The sequence below is a fragment of the Pezoporus flaviventris genome, unplaced genomic scaffold (genome assembly GCF_033815535.1).
Source record: "Pezoporus flaviventris isolate CSIRO_AGI_PZ_B2104156 unplaced genomic scaffold, CSIRO_AGI_Pfla_v1 ptg000002l, whole genome shotgun sequence".
Taxonomy (NCBI): domain Eukaryota; kingdom Metazoa; phylum Chordata; class Aves; order Psittaciformes; family Psittacidae; genus Pezoporus; species Pezoporus flaviventris.
Genome location: NW_026892550.1, coordinates 20,357,916 through 20,374,480, shown reverse-complemented (window position 1 = coordinate 20,374,480; position 16,565 = coordinate 20,357,916). Strand labels below are relative to the sequence as shown.

The window sequence follows — 16,565 nt, the reverse complement described above, 5'->3', positions numbered from 1 at the left end:
GTTTGAGTCATAAAAGACAACACATCCAAAGACATGATTATAGCTGCTAAACCAGCAAAAGTTGAGGAACACAAGCAGCACCTCTAGAACCCCTGTGTTCAGTTGAATTTTGTTTTGACTAAACCAATGACAGTGGCAGCCCGAGTGTTGTTAATGCAAAATTGAGTGGAAGCTAAAGAATAAAAAAAAGAAGGAAATTTCCAGGGAGAATAGCTTTGTAGAGAAGATCTGTTCATTAACTGAAAGCTACAAGATTCAGCCTGTGATTACAGATTTGTTTAAGAATTCTAGAGAAAGATGCCTAAGCCTTTTTTAAGATCTCATACCGGAAGTTATGTGTTCAGCAACTCTAAGACTTAGACTTGTTTAGATGTAGCTGTATGATTTTATTCATGCATATACTTAAGTTTTTTTTATCCTAGGTGTTAATTTCTGTGTCCGTAAAACAGTGGTGGTAGCTTAGAAAACGTGTGAGACTAATTTTGAAGGTCTGTGAATTTCATCCTGAACAGGATTGAAGAAGGGTTAGTAAAGGCTGTCTCAGGGTAGCTTTTGCCTTATGAAAAAGTAATACATAACAGAGGAAGCAGTTTTGTACACTGACAGACACTTCATAGTTACATGTTAAAGGTATATTTAAAAGAAAAAGTTGCATTTTTGTTTGTATACATACAACAGGTTTTCACAGGTTAGGTCTTTTTTGGACAGGGGTGATAATGACAGCAGGACTCAACAAACCATAATCATTCCTCCTTCAGGAAGGAACAACTTACCCAAAAGCCAGTACTCAGTACTCATCTCATAGTTCTCTGCTTTCCCCTATTAATAATTTTAGCCTTCAGATAACTGTGCTGTTCAGTGAATACTTTTAATCTATTATTATATCTGTAAACAATTTGGGGTTTTGTTTTGGTTTGTTTTGTTGGTTTTTTTTAAAGCCCTTCTTGTCAACCCATTTTTCAGCCTTTCTTCAAACTTTTGAAGATAGTATATAGACATTTAAGACATATTGCTATCAAAACCAAACAGAAACTCAGCTTTCTCTGTATATTTTTAATTTTAACCTTTTCTTTCTTTGTCAGAAAGTCTAAAACAGTTTAATCTATCTGAAACAATGAGCTTTCAGTCTGTAGAAGCAAGACAATTCTTATTCTGAAAAGATGCTGCTTGGCCTTGCTGTCAGTGCATGTTGTATAGTGCTTGAATGTCCCTATTGTCCTCTTGTGCACTCAAAGTGAATGAATTTATCTTTATAAGTGGAGCATTTCTTTCTTCCCTGTGCCAATTCCCACTTCTGTTTCTGAAGGAGAGAACAAGACTATACTCCTGAAAGCATATCGTTCTGAACCTTGAAAATCAGATTCTGGTGTACCTGTCACTCACAAAGCCTGGTTTATGCCAAGTGTTGTACAGTTACTGTAAAGAGTTTGTTTGGACCATTATGAAAATAACTTCACTCTAATTTACTAATGAAATCAGTTAGTTTGCCACCATCTTCAGCTCTGAAAAGTATATTCCTCAGTTCTAATTTTTTAACCTTCTTAACATTCCTCATGCTGAAATTCAATACTGTATGTTCTTACACGCTTAATTGAAAACGTATGAGTCATCCTCTCTTCAATGCAAATGTGCATACACAGGGTAGTTGGCAAATTTTGGAGGGCTGGTGCTCCAGGTAACTATAAGGACTTTAAAATTGATGCCTGTCGTTTCTAGAGTGCTTTCTTAATTCTGCATCGTTAAGTTCAGTACAATGAAGGTTAGTGTATGTCTTCAGCAGATGTAAATTGTGAGCAGCCCTTGGTGATCTTCCCTTTCTGCTCCAAGGAAAGTGGGTGCAGCTAGCTGTTTAAAGGCATAAAAGAGACTGAAAGGGAATATACGATAAAGTTTTTTCAAGAAGGAAAACTGTGGAGTCGATAGATGAATAAAGTTTAGTTACCGTTTCTTTTCTCTAACTTGATGGGATAAAATTCCCAGTACCAGGCAAAAAAAAAAATAAAAACAAAATCCCAACATGCGTACACAAAAGGAACTACTTCTTCCATAATCAGTATTTGGGAAATTGATGAAGTAGGATGGTGTGGAGCCCGCAAAGCATGAATTTAAGTTCCTTGAAGATGTGGCTGTCAGTGGCTAGTAAGTGTGATGGCTTTTCTTGTAACTGTTTGCTCAGGAACTTTCTGAGCTTGGAGTCCTTAGATTGCTGGAAGCTTATCTGGGAAGATGAGAATGTACTTTTTCTTACTTATACTCTTTTTATGACAGTTGCCAATAGCAAGTTCATAAAGGGAAGCTACTGTACTAGGTGAACTTTTGATGTGGCTCAATATGGTTATTTCAGTCTTCATTACTTATCATTTGCCTTCAGTAAACTCTGATCTGGACCTAAGACTATATTGAACTACTGTTAACCACAGCTTCTGGCAGTCATTCAGCTGCTCTTTAGTAAAGAATGGACTTGTTCAGGTACAAGTATAGTGTCATGACCTGTCCTTTAAAATCAGGACTTATTAAGGCAAATTATTTGAAATAAACCAACAAATGAAACCTTCATCCAGTTTACATCTCACAAGTGGAAACCATTTAGTTGTAGAAAATTAAAGGTTGTTCTTTGTTTTTTTTTTACTTTATTTTTCTATTTTTATTATTACTTTGCTCATTTAAGACTCTTCAGTAGGGATGAAAATGTAATGTTTTTTCTATCCTTAATTTTTTTTTTTTGCTCTAAATGTTATGCTTCTATTCTGACTGGTAATATCTGACTTTAAGAATGCTTCACTGCTGCAGAATGTGCTGGCAAGTTCATACTCAAAACGCGATTATTATGCCCACTCATTTCCCATAGAACTGATCTTTGAGGATGAATTTTCGGCTGTGTAGGCTTCACAGAACTCCCCACTGTCTTCTAGGGCAGGTGTGTCAGTATGAAAACCATTGATTTATAGGAAAATGGAGTGGGGGCTGAAAATGAGAGGGGAGAATAAAAATGTCTATGTTACATGATATGCAGGTAGAAGGAAGGTAGAAATATGAAAAGAATATATTACATGAACAGCGACTAAGCCAGGGTACTTGTGGAAAGGTTAGTACTTATTACGAAGTTTTATGCTGAAATCCACACCTGGGTTCCACATAGTTGCTGTCAAAGGTAATGGAAAAATCTTTAAAAAAATAAAGAAGTCTGCCAAGGAAACATTGGGGTAAGCTGACTTACCCCATGCTCTGTTTGGTTAGTGGAAGTTACAGCATTTAAAAAATCAAAATGGACACTGTAGTGCCTTTTGGGGCATAATTTTCTCAGTGTCTTGTGATATAATTAGTACTTTGATTTGCACATAGACCCATATGTGTGTTTTAATCAGAGTTAGCCTTAGCAATCATAGCTAAAATGATATTTGTATTTGCTTATACCTGAAATAGGGGGATGAAATTAAAAGAGTTTTCTGAAGGATCTTCTCCAGGAGAGCTCCAGTGCTCACAAAGCTTGAAAATCGCCTGAGAAACTTGTCAGTAATGTGGCTTTAAAGGCCTGTGTACTAGAGAAACAATCCCTTCTGCACAGGCTTGTGACTGAAGCTGTTTCCCTCCATACCCAACTACTTGTTATGCGAGAGTGAACTCAGTGATCTTGCAGATAGTAAGAAACGTTTGGCTTTTTGCTTGGGTGATGTAGTTTGTTTTTGTTTCTGATGCAGTTATAATTGGCAAAAAGTATGGTGATATTTCCAGAAATAAAGCTTATGGAAGTGACTACATTAGATGAGCAGCTGAATCAGTTTAAGGAGAGACTGATGGTGTTCTGAATAGATCGGAAGTAACCCATGCACCTGTCAGTCTTTCGAAAATGCATGTATTTCAGAGCACCACACAAGAGCTTACTGAGCATTTCCTTCCCCAACTGTGTTAGTGTAAGATTGACTTTTAATTACACTTTCCAAGTGGGGAAAAAATTAAATTTCTCTTGGTTTAAGGCAAAAAATGCATAGTATTTCTAATAATTGAGTCACAGATAACCCTTTGTCTATTTTAGCTGCTGTATAGGACTCCTTGTCAAACATGTTTTTGAAATGTTCAGTTTATGTAATATAGCAGCAGCAGGAGCAACCGATGGTTTAAGAAACAATCTTATACATAATATATATTTTGTTAAAAGTTTGATTAAAAGCAGGCAAAACTGCTGTCAGTGAGAAGGATTTAGATGTATAAACATTATTTAGTTACTAAAGCATGATACAAGCTAGATACTGCCATAGCTTTGATTCATATTTTAATGCAATCTGTTATTTAACCTCTTTTTTTATTTTGTTTGTTTTTTTTATTGTTGTTGTTGATAATTACAGTGTGCATTTTTTTTTTCTCCTAACTCAAGTAAGGTAATTCTAACAATTAGAAGCACAGCTGGACGAAATTTGGTATAGGTTTATTTATCCATTAATGAATTAGAATGGTCTCGCATGTTGTGGCCCAAATGTGAATTACTGACCTTGCATTTTTGAACCATGATAATTTAATTGTTCTATACATGTTTTCCTTGAATGATAAACACCTGAACTTTCATTGTCTTTTCCATAGGATTTTAAGACAGGATTTGGTATCACTTTAATCCCTATGAATGTGGCAAATGTAAAACAAGTGGATCGAACTGCAAAGCAATCTTTTGAAATAATTACTCCTTATAAAAGCTTTAGGTGAGAACCTTAATATTTACATTAGAAAATATGCAAATAATTCATGCACTAAAAGTACTTGCTTCATACTGCAGTGACTTACCTAGTTTAGATGGAATGGTAATGCTTTTATTAAGAATGCTCAGCATTTTTTTAAAAATCAGGACTTTCTTTCCTTTGTTTAGCTATCTGCTTCCTCTCCTTATCTCTGACTAGGCATCCTATGCCCACAGATTCGTATTTTTATGTAGCCTTCTTTGTTCATTCTGTGCAAGAGCAGAAGAAAAAGTCACTTTAACAACTTGACTCCCTCTTAAAGAATAATAAGCTGCAGTATTAAAATAATGCTGAATCCATTCAGTATTAAGCATTTTATTCAAAAAGAGAATGACTAGTATGTCATTCCTTGTAGAAATCCTCCATTAAAATTGGTAGAAATTTTCACTTTGATGCTGTGACTTGTCATGATTTTTAAAAAAATAGAAGTATATGCTGATACAAGCCCTTTGTTATGTGCTGTACTGTTTATTAAAGGAAATCATAGTAATGCAGGAGAAGAAGAAATCACTTTCTTTTCCAAGCTTGCTAAATCTTAGCAATTTAAAATAATTTTTGTTTTTAAATGTTTTTATTCTCAGTCAACTAGAGGATTGGGTAAATTAGTCTTGATCAGTGGTTTGCATTTGTTGTTAGTTGGTAGATAGCTAGTTCTTTGACTTTTTCTAAGTTCACACACCATGTTTTTTGCTTATTATTACTATTTTTCAAAAAGGTAATTTTAAATAAAAAAAAATTTGGCTGTTAGTCTAGTCTTAACTGCTCACTAAGTCTTTGCTTCTTTAGGTCATTCGTTCAGGCTTTAAGTTTGGTACATGGCAACATAAAAAGATTCAAAGTAACTAAGGAATGTTGCTTGAATGTTACAAAAATCCGTGTAGCTTGTGCTAGTAGTGGTATTGTTGAAAACTGAGCGCAAAACCAGAGGAGTTTTCATTGACTGAAAATACAAAATAATACATTTCATCTTAGCATTTATATCTGTGTAGAAGAAGATTTTTTGACTTGGATTTTGGGTGTAAAGGTAATAAATAAGAGACTACAGAGTATGTTTAATTGGGCTTTAAAATAAAGATCAATAACACAGAAAAGTCAATTGTTTCAGCTTTACAGCAGAGTCGGAAAGAGAGAAACAGGACTGGATTGAAGCACTGCAGCAATCAATAGCAGAAACTCTGTCTGATTATGAAGTAGCTGAGAAGATTTGGTTCAATGAGTCCAACAGGAGCTGTGCTGACTGTAAAGCTCCCAGTCCTGACTGGGCATCCATCAATCTCTGTGTTGTCATTTGTAAGAAGTGTGCAGGTAGGGTAATTAATAACAGACTATGTGTGTTCTACATAATGTCGTATTTGCATGTCTCTGTATGTCCTTGATTTGCCTTTTTTCATTTTTACAGTGCCATCGTGGTGAAAGATTTGACAAAAAGAAAACATTATTTTATTTCTTTTTTGTCTTGTACCAAGGTCATCCTTGTTCTAAAGCACTTGAGTGCATAAGTGACAGGTCTGTGTGGTGGTTGGTTTCCCTCAGATGAATAATCTGTTAGCGGAAATTAAGATACACTAGCATTTTGTGGGAAATGGCTGGCCTTTGCAAGGCTGGATACCAAAGGATAACAATTTTCTGTGTTTAAATCTGGGATATTAATTCTGTTAGATATGGGCATATATTACTGCCAGTAGGGATAGCTTTTCCAGGTACTACTGAAAATCTAATTTTATCATGTTTTGTATTCAGATACATGGTGAAGCAGTAGATTCAGGGAAATAGTTTACACCACCACATTTTCTTTTGAAACAAGCCCTCATAAAAGTGTTATATATCAGAGAACTTACTTTGTTTATTCATTACTATCAAAGGCAATTCCCGTTCTTAAAAAAAAAAATAGATTAGGGGCTTTATGGTGTTTCTGTTTATATTCAAATAGCGGTTAAAATAAATCTGTCTTCATTAATTATTTTTGTTATCTTAGCAGAAGAGAAACCCAGTTTCACTGCTTTAGATAAGTAAAAATACTCTTGGATTTTCAGGACAGCACAGATCTTTAGGACCAAGAGATTCAAAGGTCCGGAGCCTAAAAATGGATGCCAGTATTTGGAGCAGTGAACTTATTGAGGTACATTGTGACGCTCTCTCTGTTCCCTCTTGAAAACTACTGCATGAATAGGAGTTATTTATTGCTTTATTCACAAAACCCCTGAACATAATAGTGCTAAATATCATGCTGCTGTTATGGTAAACTTGATGGTTTCAAGAATAACATACCTTTGTGTCATTTAAAATATTCGTTTTGATAACCAACTGTACAATTTCTCTTAGTATTTCTTCAAGAGTATAGTTTTTTGGATGGGGAAAAAAGTAAAATGCTTTTGGAGAGCAGTCATGATGGGCACTATTGGAAAGGGGAAAGGAAAGGAAACTTCCTGCTCCCAGTGTAGTTGCTTGGGGTGTTAAAAGGTGGTATTGATAGAGTCATCAGTGTTTTCTTGTGGTACTCTTTTCTGACCTTTTATTGGAATTCTCTAATATATATTGAAATATTATAACTGGTTCACCTTGTAAAGCTTACTTGCTGTGGTGGTAAATGGTAACTAAAGACTTTAATATTCATTTATAGATGACCATAGACAGTAACTGAGAGAGGCTTCTTTCTCAACTTTAAGCCACTGAAAACTGTTTAGAAGCTAGCTTCATGTTCATGCTATTTGCTTATTTTTCCCTTGCATATTATCCAGCTTTTTATCATTATTGGAAATAAGAGGGCAAACAGTTTTTGGGCAGGAAATCTTCCTCCAGATGAAGAGCTGCATATGGATGCCCCTGCAGAAAAAAGGATAGCATTCATTACACAAAAGTACAAAGAGGGAAAATTTAGGAAAGCACCCTTTCCCTACAAAACCAAGGAACAGTTGAATAAGGTAATACTAGAATGTGTAAGCCCATACTATAACTTTTGTATTGTACTGTATATTGTACTGTATCTTTGTGTAATTTGGTCATCTTCTGAAACAGGTGAGAAAATCTCACAGAGCTGAACAAGGTTTGTATATAGTAGCTTGTAGCTAACTGGAAATTAAACAAGCTGAAATTAATGATGAAAAAAATGTGTGTTCCTAGTGTTTCCTTTTGCACATGTAACAAGATTTCTTTACAAAGTGGAAAGTGCCAATTGTAATTACTAATTTTTGTGTCCTTTTTGAGGTCTGTTTGACTGACTTCTAACACCTGTTGAAATTTGTGGCAAAAACATTTGCAAGGTTTGGGCCAATGATGTTTTGAGTTTTTTTTTAACAGGTCTTTGTTTTTGTGTTTTTTTTTTTTTTTTGTGGTGTTTCTGTTTTTTGTTTTGGTTTGGTTTTTTTGGGGGGGTTAATTTTTTTTATTTATTTTGTGGGTTCTTTTGGGGGGGGTGTTGGTTTTTTTTGTATTTTTTGTGTTTTTTTTTTTTTCTTTCTACTTTTTTTTTTCTAGATTCAGATCATACTTGATGATTCCTGCCACTTCTCAGTGTTTATGGTCTTTGAAAATGCAGGGGAACTACACTGGAGGTGAAAGGATTTGCATCTAAGTGACATGTATTTGTTCCCAGTAGCCTTCTAATTTAAACAGGCTTCTTATTTTCCCTCTCCGCAATAAGGCCCTGTGTGCTGCTGTAGTTAAACAAGATGTGCTAGAAACCCTGATGTTGCTGTTCAGTGGGGCTGATGCTATGTGTGCCACTGGAGACCCTGTTTGCAGCACTCCATACTTACTAGCCAAGAAAGCTGGACAAAGACTGCAGATGGAATTCCTATACCATAATAAGTTCTCAGGTAGGGTACATTCTCTTTGATCTTTTGATTTTATTTTGAGCAAAAGGAAAGGAAGGAATTCAGAAGAAAAATGGGCATCAAGTTGAACAACAGGGGTATAGCGGGAGAGTTGTGATGGTGTTAACTGTACTCAGCAGTGTATGTATTTGTATATAAGTTACTTTTATTTTGCTCAGACATCAAGTTTAGGACTTAAAAAAAAATAAATAAAGCCCATGATAACTCATAGACCTCATACCTTTCTTTATAACACAGAAGAAAAACATCATCTGTTCTGCTGAATATTATCAGGCTTTTACCAGAAAAAATGGGTACGTACAGTTAACATGGGCCTAAAGTGCTTATCTGAGACTTTGCTTTTTCTTAAAAAATATTTAATTTGATACCTACCCTTTCTGCACACAGATTTACCTTTTTTTTTCACAAATTTCATCCCAAAATAAAACTCACCTCTTGAACCTGTAATAAAATCTATCCCAGCAAACTGTCTGGTTTTTTGGCTCCCAACTTCTGTTACAGCTTGAAGCACATCATAAACTGTGGCCTTGAAAGCCAACAGTTTTATTGCACTGTGCGACTGTTATGAGGCTGTTGAAAATGGAAAGCTATTCTTAATAAATAAATAAATTTTAGAGTATCGATATGCCTGAGCTTACCTTTTAAAAGGGCTGTACAGTAGCCATTTTAAAAAGGGCTGCTGAAGCAGTCTGGGTATGCAAGCTCACATGCAGCTTTACACAGGAAAAAATAAGCTAATGCAATACTGCAGCCAGCCTTATGGACATACTGCTGGACCAACTTTCCATTCTGTTGTGCCATTCAGCAAAGTAATACTGCATATGCTGAACAACAAAGGTTTTTAGTGGGAAATGCTTTAGAGCTTCCTAGAGCAAACATGGTCCAAACAGGTTCTGCCTGGGTTTTTCTCTGACACAGGTGCCAGGCACTGGATTGTAGGATGTTGAACTCGGTCACTGTGCAAACATGCTGCTCTATTTTTTTTTTTTGCTAGCTGTGCTCTCAAGTGATCTTAAAGCTATAGAGAGAATTTGGCTTGGTTTTTTTTGGTTTTTTTTTTTTTTTTTTTACTACTGTTAGCCTTCCAGCCAAGCCAGCATCATCATGTGTTGGTGTTTAGTGTTCTTCTCTTCAGAGAAAGGGAGGTCATTGCAGGTTGATGGTGATTCTTCTAATCATTGTCTGCTGTGAGAGTTGGTGGTTAAATTCTAGGTAAGCCCTGAAGAGAAACAGAGAAACAGTTGCCTTCTGTTGAAGTGTGTTATATAAGGGATGAGAATAAAAGCTTAGTACACAAGAAAGCCATATTAGATTGCATTGGCAAGCAGTGGTAGACAATGTCAATGTTGTAACGTATGTAAACTGATGTTTTTTTGGTGAATATGTAAGAATTTTACTCTAGTTAAGAAAATAAATCAGTAAAATGTCTTGTCGTAAAGATGTTACAATCAGCTACATATCTACAGATACGCAGTTAAAGACCTGTGTGGAAATGGTTATAACTGATAACTGAAGTTCTGTATGTTACTCCTTTGTCTTTTAATAGATTTCCCAAACTACGATACTTGTTTTGAGAGTGGCTTCTCTGAAGATTCTTCACATTCCACCTTTCTTTGTGAATTCTTATACAAAGTTTCTTCTAATACTGCTAAACTTCTTACAGAGAAGAAATTAAAAGAAGGTATTTCACTTTTAATTTATGTGTTTAAATAATACATAAATATGTATGTTTTGGATGAATATGGTTCTTTTTAACTTCTTGCATTACTTTTAAAAAGATAAAATGTTTGATATGAAACATCCTTTTTTGATTCAGTAGATCTCTTTCAAATAAAGAAAATACTGATTGTCTTAATCTCTTCAGTAGTTGACAGAAGAAAACACAACTACTGAAAGATTATTCATTTAACAACAGTTATTAGTAAATCAAAAATCAGTTAGAAATACTTCTCCCTTTAATTATATTTAGATGGATGCTACTGACTGCCAAAAGATAGCTTCCAATCCAAAATGATAATATTCCAGTAATCTTTTAAAGGTATCACTGAATTTAGTAAAAGTCCAAATGGATAAGACCTAGGATATTTCTCAAGCTCACAAATTTTAAAAGTATTCCAAGTAGAAATGAACACTTCCGACAACTTTACAACAAATTGAACTTTGTGGGGTGAAAATGCGTGCATATCACAGTAGATTTATTTGTTTATTTTCAGGGAGATGTTACCAGATAATTTTCTTAGCTTTACTTAATCCTTTTTCTCCCCAGTTGTGTTCCTATTTTTTTCTTCCATCTAAGCAAACAAATGATATTGATTTTTAAAATCTAGGTAGATTTATGGTCAAGTTTTAGTGCTCCTAAAATATTGACATGGCATCCTGTGTCAGTATATACATATTTTTGTACGATTCTATCCATATTCTCTTGGTGTGTGCCTTTATGATCCCTAGTGGAGATTAAAGCAGTCTAAAGCAGATAACTCCTATTTAAATATACTTTTGAAGAATGTATGTGTGGGTGCAAATTCTTGAAAGTATTGGGTGATCAATTGAATTAATGCCTCATCACAGACGTTTCCCAGAAACTTTGCAGTTGTTATCAAAGACGTGTTTTGGCAGAGGACTGCTGCTGGACAGGACTTTTTGGGGGGTTGTTCAGAAACTGCACTGAGCTTATTCAGGGATGAAAGGAGTAACTGCAAACCTCACGTCTTCTTGCTGTAAGTCCAGACCTTGTCTTCTGTGTTGTGGGTATCTATATTCACGTAGAAAAAAAAATTCCTACTGAGAGAAGTGGAGTGCAGATGCAAGGCAATACTACTGGACTCTAACACAATGACAGAAATGCAGCATTGGGTGGTAAATACCTGTATAGATTGAAGATTTAGCTATAAATGGTAATAAAATGTTTTCTTCTGTAGTAGAGTATAGCTGGGGAGAAGCAATGGGAGTGAGCCCTCAAACAACAAACCACGGAATTCTGTCTTCTATCTAAGCTTTTAGTGTACAGAAACAAAGCTGCTTTGAAAGTTTGTAGTCTGTTTTGGGGGGATTTTGAGGGGGTTTTGTTTGCTGGGGTTTTGAGTTAATCTTGGATTACCCATGTGTTTGTCGGGACTGATGTTTGTCAGGACTGACTGGGATGAGTGTTTACAGATACATAGGAAGATAGGTTTCCATGACCATTTATAGTTCAAGAAGACAAATGACAAACAGGACAAGGGAGGAAGATGTAATAACAGCACCCTTCAACAACAACAAAAACCCCCTAGTAATTTTGAAGTAGAAACTGCTCTTGCCTGAAGGCACTAATGTATCTCAGCCATTTGTAAGAAGTATTGTGACAAGAGAGATTTTTGCTATTTAAAACATAAAACATGTAATCTTTTTTCCCTTTCTCTACTGATATTTTTCGCCTTCACCAAGAACTGTTTCTACCTTTATAAAATCTCATTAGCATGAAGCAATAAGAAATATGCATACCACAGATTGTTGGGAATATGTGATAATTTTTTTTTTGTCCCCTTCTTACTGTCTTTCACCAAAAAAAATTATTTTCTACCAGTGTGTGGGAGATACAGTTTCAGTTCCCTCTTCTGCCTATAAAGTTTCAAATAAGAAAGTCACATTACCAAAGAAAGTGACCTAGCTTTAGTTCTAGACAAAAGAAAAAAGCTCTCCTGTTAAAGCAGTTCTGAGTTGCTGAGAACTGAGTTCTCACTAGGCTAGAGAGAGAGCATCATTTTCTCACTGGGGATTGCAGCACTTGTCTAAATTTTGGACCCTGCCCCAGTGTACATTGGGCTTTTGATCTACTGATTTCTTTTATTATTTTTTTTTAATGCTCTTTCTGGAAAGTGCTACCGGCCAGAATCCTGTTATGGTCTCTAAACATTAAACTGGAGTTAAGTTCTTCCTCAGTGTTATGAATCTCTGAGGCAGTTGTCAGTCTTGCCTTTAGTGCCAAGGGCTGAAAATTTAAATGCTTTGTTTGTTGTCACAGAAAACTCTTATCCCTTTGTGGGCTGAGACTTTATGGTAAAAAGACGCTCAAGAAATCGTTTGGTGCTGTGAATTGAACCCAAGTTTTATGAGAACCAGGTAGAACACTTGGAAGTACAGTCCAGGTTTTCATTATGTGCATTCCAGTGCAGGAGAGAGTAAGCCAAGTTTGTATGTACTTCACCTTATAGCAGCATCAGTGGCTTTAGCAGGGGTGCATAACTTTTGATGAAAATTGTTGTTAATTAGTAGCTGTTGATGATCAGCAGGAAGAGAACTTAAACATTGGTGCTATTATGATGTAGTGGATCAAAAAGCGAAGGTTAGAGGTTTAGAGGCTCAGGTTTGATTTTTTTTTTTTTTTTTTTTTCTTCCATTTTTAGTGTAAAAGGTTCTATGGAGCTGTGTTAACATCTTTGATGTTCCAAAATCATTCTTGAGAGTTTTAACTTTTTAATGACTGTTGAAGCAGTGCGCTATTTTTTAGAATAGGCTTTGGGGGTTGGGAAAGTTGAGGGTCAAACCCCCACTTTTTCCTAAGTTTATTTCAGTATTTAAAACATGTATTTAGACAGAACTAGGTAGCAAGTAGCATGGATGAAATACCAGATAACATACCAACTAAGTACTGGCTAACTAAAATTGCAGGTTTGTTTTTTGATTGAATTTTGTGGGATTGGTTGGTTGGTTTGTTTTTTTCCAGAGCTGTTCTACCAGTTGTCACAAATACTTTACCCAGAACATTTACACCTGTATAGGATTTTAAGACTTAGAAATAAACAGAGTATTTTCCCTTAGAACCTGCTTCTTTATGGGTGGTGGGGCTAGATGCATGTCAAATTATATTCTAAGAACTAGATGTAAGCTAGAACGAGTACATTATTATTTTGAGTAGCGGAGAATCATTAATATGCTATGTCACATGCTGTATTTTACATCCGTAAGAGAGAAAAGACATTTGATCTTAATTAAATATGCCAGATAATACTTTTAAGTTGCTCTGCAAATTGCTTTCCTCCAACTTTTTTTTTTCCGAAGTATAGATGGCAATTATTAGCTAGTCTAGTGTATCTAATTCAGAGTTATTTGAAGATAGAATTCTTTACGGGGTAATTTAACTGTGCTCAGCAACTGTAAATTGTTACATGTTGAAAGCACCCTACAAATGTTAGCATTCTGTAAACTACAATCTTATAAATGAATTTACCCTTGCCATGTATATATGTGAATAGCAGCAAGAAAGATCTCCCAATTCATTCTAATGTGAACATGCCACCCTGAAACGGCTATAGCTACCGCCTGCCTATGATGTATCTATTTATCTCCCCCAGTATCCAGGAATAAATTTGGTACAATTTCATTACTGTCTGACACTTGGACCTGCAGTAGGGCAGAATTGAGCTCAGCTACTGATGCACCTAGAAAGTGGTATTCTATTAATATTTCTGTTCTTTAGGTTTTCATCCCTACTATTGCGATAGCAATTTATTTTTATTTTTATTTTTTTTCTTTTTAGTTAGTTGTGTTAAATAACTTGTAGTGTTTTCCTGGTGTTTTCTAGTAGTGTTCAATGGATACAGCTTCTGGCATGTATGATAATGATTTTGCTTCCTTAACTCTCTTCTGCTAAACAGGTAGCGTGGTTTTGTGTACTAGCTCTTACTCCATCAAGTTCCACAGTAACTGAAATAAAAGCCCTGAACAGCAGGAAAGTTAACTTATGAAGCAGTTGAATATTTATACTAATAAAGTAAAAGTTTTTAAGTGTGTTACGTTTGAAACATTCTTTTCTTAAATTACCATGTGCTAGAGTTTCTATAGCTATAAGTAGATCAACACAGAAATTGAATTCCTGGCCCACTGGAATTCAGTAAGACTGATATTTCATCATAAATGTATTACTGTTACAACAAAGCTATGCATCCTGGGAGGCAACTTCTATAGGAAGAGGTAATTTTATTATTATGCCAACTGGCTTTTCTAATATTTCTATTATTTCTTTAATTATAGATTGCAACAAAAGATGGTGCACTTTGGAAAGTGGATTTCTGAGCTACTATGAAAATGATAAAGCTATCACTCCCAATGGTATGATTGACATCAGTGAAGTTATCTGTCTTGTAGTGCACAAGTCAGACTTCTTTTTAAATAGAGGGTAGGTTCCCAAATTAGTATTTCAATAAAAACCTCAGGTGTTTCAATGATGTAAGCTGGGTTTTCAGAGCTGTTCATTTGTTTCTGAATTTTGAACATGCAGTTTAAAAAAAAAAAAAAAAGCTGAATTGTTTTATGTTGACTTCAAAAATAACTGCTAAATGGTATTTGGAGATTTTTTTTTTTTTTTTGGTATAGTGATATAATGAAAATATTAGGGTAATTTAAAAGGGCAGCATAAATTAGATACATCTGTTTCTTATTAAAACTGTAATGTGTATTCTTAGTGCTTAAAAGGTTACATGATGATAAATTGAACAATTAATACTCATTTTTCTTTATGGGGTTGACCTCTGCCTAAAGCCAAAATTCTTGCTTTGTTTTTTCCTGATAAAAATGCAACAGATTAGAGTTTTCCACAATGCTTTCTGCTTTGGTCACATCTATGAGCGTGAAATCCATTTTAAACCCATTCTTCGTCATATAGCTGAGGACAACAGTGTAACTGTTGAACGTTGTGTTTCTTTGAAGATAACTTTTTTGTGGTCTTGTTTTCCTTTTATGGCTCTCTTACATACTATTTGTACATTAAAAACATCACATGGAGATTCACCTAAATCTGAGTTGCATCCCAGTGACACTTGGTTTCTTTAGGGCAAAATTTTTGTTTAGACTGTATTTTGAATCTTTCTAACAAATTCCATAACACTTCCTTTTAAATTTCCTCATGTGTGTGTATGTAAAATAACAAGAACTTTCTACAGTACAATGCTATTATACTTGCAGTTACAAAACATAAATGTCTGAAAAGAAAACAGTCTATTCAGGTAAGCTTCTGGAAAAGATAGTGGGAAGAATGGTTTGATATGGTTTAGTGTGGGGTGTCCCTGCCCATGGCAGGGGGGTTGGAACTAGATGATCTTAAGGTCCTTTCCAACCCTAACTGTTCTATGATTCTAAGAAAGGACTTAACCTACTACAGAGATAAAGGGTGTTCAAAGGGGTGAAATCCTAAAACATTTTGACGCTTCAACATCCTATAAAATACGGTGGAGATGGCTTTCACTATTCTGCAGTAGCATAACTTTGTGGTATATAGAAAAAAAGAAAAATACAACTTCTGTTATTGAATCTAGCCTATTGCTTGCTACATCTGCAAATGGTTTCACTTTGGGATAATAAATTAAAAGCATGTTGGCTGAATGCTTTTAGGGAATGGCTAACCCTTTGCTGTGCTTTACCTGCAATTGGGTAGTTTTATGAGAAATTTCCTGAAGTTTGATATTTCATGTAGTGAACAATCAGTCCTTAAAATGTCTATTCTGTTAGTCAGAATTAAGTATTTACATATAATTTTCAAAGTTGTTACTGAAAATGAAAGAACTAGATCATGTTCAATTCTCCAGATTTAGGCAAATCCCAACCTCCAAAATTGAAAGGAAAAAGCATACTCCATCTATTTGAAGTCTAGTAAGAGGTCAAAGTCAAAATCATACTGTAAATTCATGAACCATAATTTATACAGTAAAGACAGATCCTAAGTACAAGATACTTTGCAAATTCCACACCAATTTCAAATGATTTGCTTTTTCTTCTTTTACTATCCTTATTTGTCAGTTAAAAATGGAAAAACAGGGTCCATCTGTTTAAATAATGATATACTTTTTTAAAATTAAAAAAAGAAAAACCAGAAAACCAACCAGGAAACACCACCTCCACCCCCTCCCACCCCACTTCCCACTCCCTCCCCCCCAAAAAAACCCATCAACTTTTAAGAACCTCATGAGCTATTGGAAACTTCAAAGGGTAGTCATAAACATGACAGAACCAAACTCTTCCTGGTGGTGGCAGG

General features: G+C 35.1%; 1 protein-coding gene and 1 long non-coding RNA gene across 2 annotated transcripts in view; both read left to right on the top strand.

Moving 5' to 3' along the window:
- The window catches only part of LOC133278334 (uncharacterized), a 440,517-nt gene that overhangs the window by 128,726 nt on the left and 295,226 nt on the right, over positions 1–16,565 (top strand). The gene's annotated exons all lie outside the window — the stretch shown is intronic.
- Positions 1–16,565, top strand: part of ARAP2 (ArfGAP with RhoGAP domain, ankyrin repeat and PH domain 2) — a 118,594-nt gene that overhangs the window by 46,529 nt on the left and 55,500 nt on the right. Inside the window, exons 9-15 of the mRNA XM_061470933.1 lie at positions 4,576–4,691; positions 5,833–6,032; positions 6,761–6,846; positions 7,466–7,648; positions 8,368–8,542; positions 10,107–10,241; positions 14,570–14,714. Coding sequence (XP_061326917.1) covers positions 4,576–4,691; positions 5,833–6,032; positions 6,761–6,846; positions 7,466–7,648; positions 8,368–8,542; positions 10,107–10,241; positions 14,570–14,714 — 1,040 coding nt within the window. The remainder of the gene's footprint in view (positions 1–4,575; positions 4,692–5,832; positions 6,033–6,760; positions 6,847–7,465; positions 7,649–8,367; positions 8,543–10,106; positions 10,242–14,569; positions 14,715–16,565) is intronic.